Raw genomic sequence first — 4362 nt, 5'->3', positions numbered from 1 at the left:
CACGGTTGAGATTGTCGGTCCGGCATGGCAGAAATGCACATACACTGCCCTACCGGACTGGTGTTCTTTTGGATTCGGGTATGTAAAAACTAAACATGCTTGCCTCTATTCTGTTATGATCGAACATGTGATCCGGACGCGCTGTATGGATCACAGCACATTTGAATTTACGGGTCGCCAACCGAGGTTCGTCTTTTCTATGTTTTCCTCTACTGCGCTGGTGCTGTGCCCTCTCGTGCGTCGTTGCGCCACTCATCCTCAATCTGGGAGTGAGGGCGACGCTTGGCAGCGCGGTGGCCAGGCGGCATCACCGAGAGACAAAAGGTGAAGATCGCCGCCAATGCGGAGGACGCCAAGATATTGACCTTAAATGTGGACTCTTTGGATGCCGACGCAAGAATGGTCTTGCAATCCGTCTGCTACTAGATGCTGCAACGGTAGAAAGATCAGTTGGCGGCGGCAGAAAATGAGGACGCAGTGGGCAAACGCGAAGGAGGACACGGAGGCTGTCTAGGCGATGTATGGGATGCCGTAAAAGAGGGATCATCACGCAAGAGATAACAGCCTATCCACACGAACTGCTTGCCGCAGCAAATTGTGATCGGATTGTTTATCAACTCTTGGCACAGAAAATGCATGGTGATTGTTTATCAACTCTTGGCACAGAAAATGCATGGTGTTGGTTTCAGCCAACCAACCAAACAAAACCAAGCCAATATATAACAAAGAGGAACATAAGAACCCGCATGCTACAGTCGAGGAAGTTCGTATTCTATTATACATGTATCTTGCTCAACCTGATGATACAGTCAGGAGAGATCCCAATGACACAGCCCAAGGCAAGGCACCCCCTATTCCTAGTCCTGAAGATCCTGCTTCTCCACAGCGTTAGACTCCCTAGCGTTCCCATGCGCATTCACTTGATCCTCGGCAGACAGCGCTTTGACATCTTGGGCACTGTTGACTTGCACTCTTTCCCCTGCGTGCTTGACCCGCGCTACATTATCTCAGATGCAGAAGCCTCACCCTCTCATCAAACCATGCCTGCCACACCTGCATTCTTTCCCGTGCACGCCTGACCCGCGCTCTCAAGTTTCTTTGCTCTCTTATTAACCGGTTAGCCACTGTTTCCAACTCCTGGTGCCTTGCAAACACTGGATCTTCCAAATCAAAGCGAATCAGGTATAACGCAAACTCGTGCACCTCGTCACAGTAATCATCCAGAACTTCTGCATACGCACCCATCTGTTCGGCCCACCGAGTGATCCCCTCGAGGTGAGCCTCGGAGACACGGACATGGTCAGACCTTTCAGCAGTCCGAAGCTGGGTCAACAACAGTGCGGCGTGTGCCAGCATGTCGAGACCATGTGCTTCATATCGCTGTGAGTTAGCCAAAGTACACTGAATTCTCTGCAGCCGATCAGGACCATAATCTGCCAGGAAATAAGTTTGTAATAAAAGAGCTGTCAAAAAGGTAATAACAGCACATCACAGATGCAGGTAGAAACAGAAAGGTGCTACCAACAGCATAAAATTATTGTATTGCAAAGGAGCAACAATGTCGGTGAGTCTCCTGGATAGTATGTTTTTCTGGAGGACATTCTGAGCTAATATCTTAAGAATGATGCAATTTTGACCACATTAGATGACATCTAAGGTTTTTGTTTAAAGAGATCCCGAGTAGAGACAAAGCTCTAGGACCTACTCCCTCCGTTCCTAAATATTTGTTTTTCTAGAGATTTCAAATGGTCACCACATACGGATGTATATAGACATATTTTAAAGTGTAGATTCACTCATTTTGCTCCGTATGTAGTCACCATTTGAAACCTCTAGAAAGACAAATATTTAGGAACGGAGGGAGTATAACTTTGGTACAGTGGACTGTCTGGTTAGTTTAACTCGGTTTTCTTTGCTAGAAGAGATCAGCATTAATGTGGACTTTTGTTCTTTTTAACTATGCTCAGTCACTCCTTTTCTTCCAGACAACAAAGTGTAATGTATAGTTAATAATTTAGAACTTGGAAAATGTCGACCCAAGACAATGACTTCAGAACCAGATCCATCCTCAAACTAAAGAGTTTATACATACCATGGTCATCATACATTGGCACATGATTCTCTGCATACTGAGCCAGCTCCTGGGGATTCTCAGCGAATAACTGTCCCGTCAGAACATCTTCATCTGCATTAGTATCAATCAGAAATTCAGTTTAATCCAAAGAGAATTGGAGACAGCAAGTACAGAGAAACATAATGCTTTAGGTCTAGTCACTCTTTTTTCTTTTAGACGACAAAGACATTTACTCGAGTAACATAATTCAAAACTTGGAAAATGTCTGACCTAAGATAATGCAGGTACAAACAGTATAAAATTATTGTGTTGCAAAGAAGCAACAATGTCGGATTATCATGAGGTAATATCCCTATACATAGAGCATTATATTTCAAAACTCAGTTTAATCCAAAGAGAACTGGAGACTACCAGTACAGAAAAACATAATGCTCGCTCTAGGTATAGTCACTCGTTTTCTTTTAGACAACACAGCAATTTACTCAAGTAAGATGATTCAGAATTTGGAAAATGTTTGACCTAAGACAGTGATTTCAGATTCAGGAACAAATCCATACTCAAACTATACAAGGGTTTGCACGTACCAAGTTCGTCAAAGGCTGGCACATGATCTTCTGCATTCTGTGACAGGTGCTTGAAATCATCATCACCTGCATCGTTATCAAACAGAAATCAAAGACATGTAGAAAATATTTTGATGCACCATGGGAAACAACAAAATATAAGTTCTCAGGTGCCCAAGTTGCATTTTCAGCAATAGACAAACAATCAACAAAGGTCGGGAAAGATTTAAGCAATAATAAGAAGCACCAAAGAACTCATTAAACTATAAACGAATGTTTAAATGTAAACTCATTCTGAGGTTCATCCTCCAGGGGCTTGTCATCATCGGTTGCATCTGCAGTATCAACCTCGAAAAGCACATTGTCCAACCTATTCAAACATAAAACAGTAGTGAGTCCTGATTAATGCATTAATACTACCATGGCAAGAGAGATAAATAATTATCGGGTAAGAGTAAGACTCACTTGAATAAACCATGATCCATCATGTTCAGCAACCTGAAAATGCAATTGAATAAAGGCTTCAGCGAAGTAACAAAATTCGATTGCAGGCAAGAAGCTCGAGTTACGATAGGAGCAAGATTCGGAGAGGATGCAAAATGAAAGGAGGCTTATTCCCCTCTGCCTCGGATGGGTATCGAACTCATGATCCATCTGCCGGCGGTGACCTTCCATAGCGGCGGAGACCTCACTGGAGTGGGTTCCGACAACCAAAAGGGCGCGGCGCTGTGTGCGAACAGACGAGCGCGAAGCCGCGCATCTAGCGGTGCACGCGGTGTGGCCGGGGACCGACGGATTCGACGCCGGCGGCGAGGTCCGTGGCGTAGGAGCTCGCTAAGGACGAAACAGAAGGCGGCGGAAGGTTCTACTAAGACGTGCGGTGCGCGCGGCGCAAAGGGGGCGAGCAGAGGGTCACCGGAGCGACGCCGGCGACCATGCCGCGCGGCGGCGGCTTCGTGAGATCGTCGAACGAACTCGATGTCAGAGAACGCTATCGAGAGGTGGAAAGAGTTGGGAGGAAGAGGAGCTCACCAGGACCACGGAGGTGTGATCCGCCGGTCGAGTAGCGGACGGAGGAGGAGGACTTTGACGACGACGCGGCGGCGGCCGAAGAGGAAGGAGTGGTGGCTGTAGTCGTTCGGGAGCGGCCTCCTGGACGTAGGCGAGGAAGACGTGGACGGCGGAGCTCCTGGACACGCTCACGCCATGGCTGCGCTCCTACGCGCTCTCGGTTCCTCCGTGGATTGCGTGGGGAGGAGGAGGAAGAAGGGGAGGGGGGAAGAAAACCCTGGTGGCGGCGGGCGATAGGAACCCTAGCGCGGACGGGTGCGTGTGGACGGCGGCTTTGGGCGCGCCCTGGCCATGTGCCACTGTACCGCTCGGTGAAAAGTTCTCTCTCATTTTGGGGGCACGGTGAAAATTTCTTACCGAGGTGGAAGACGAGGGCTTGCCGTTTCACGGTGGGCTGGGCTGGCGCGGTGAAAGAGAGAGGGAGGGTAAAGTGGGCTGGGCCGCTCTGGTTCCTCTCTCTCTCTCTCTCTCTCTCTCTCTCTCTCTCTCTCTCTCTCTCTCTCTCTCTCTCTCTGTATTTCTTTTCTTTTCTATTAAAAATAGAGAAAAATGCAAAAGAGAGAGAGAGAGAGAGAGGGCTTAGTGATGAGTTTATGCATGAGACCAATTCTTATGGACTTTTTACAAAATGTGTGATCCAGGAAAAATTGTTCT

General features: G+C 47.4%; 1 protein-coding gene across 1 annotated transcript; it reads right to left on the bottom strand.

Annotated features, from left to right (window-relative positions):
• Nucleotides 1-628: 628 nt before the first annotated feature.
• Nucleotides 629-3845, bottom strand: LOC119316027. The gene is made up of 6 exons (XM_037590430.1): nt 3841-3845; nt 3103-3135; nt 2909-3007; nt 2659-2747; nt 2093-2185; nt 629-1433 (listed from the first exon to the last, which is right to left on the bottom strand). Exons 1-6 carry the CDS (start codon nt 3843-3845, stop codon nt 1003-1005), a joined length of 750 nt encoding a protein of 249 aa, XP_037446327.1. The 3' UTR covers nt 629-1002.
• Nucleotides 3846-4362: the final 517 nt, after the last annotated feature.

This window comes from Triticum dicoccoides, chromosome 6A, assembly GCF_002162155.2.
Source record: "Triticum dicoccoides isolate Atlit2015 ecotype Zavitan chromosome 6A, WEW_v2.0, whole genome shotgun sequence".
Taxonomy (NCBI): Eukaryota; Viridiplantae; Streptophyta; class Magnoliopsida; order Poales; family Poaceae; genus Triticum; species Triticum dicoccoides.
The sequence above is the reverse complement of the archived record's forward strand: the minus strand, read 5'-3'. Positions and strand labels throughout refer to the sequence as shown.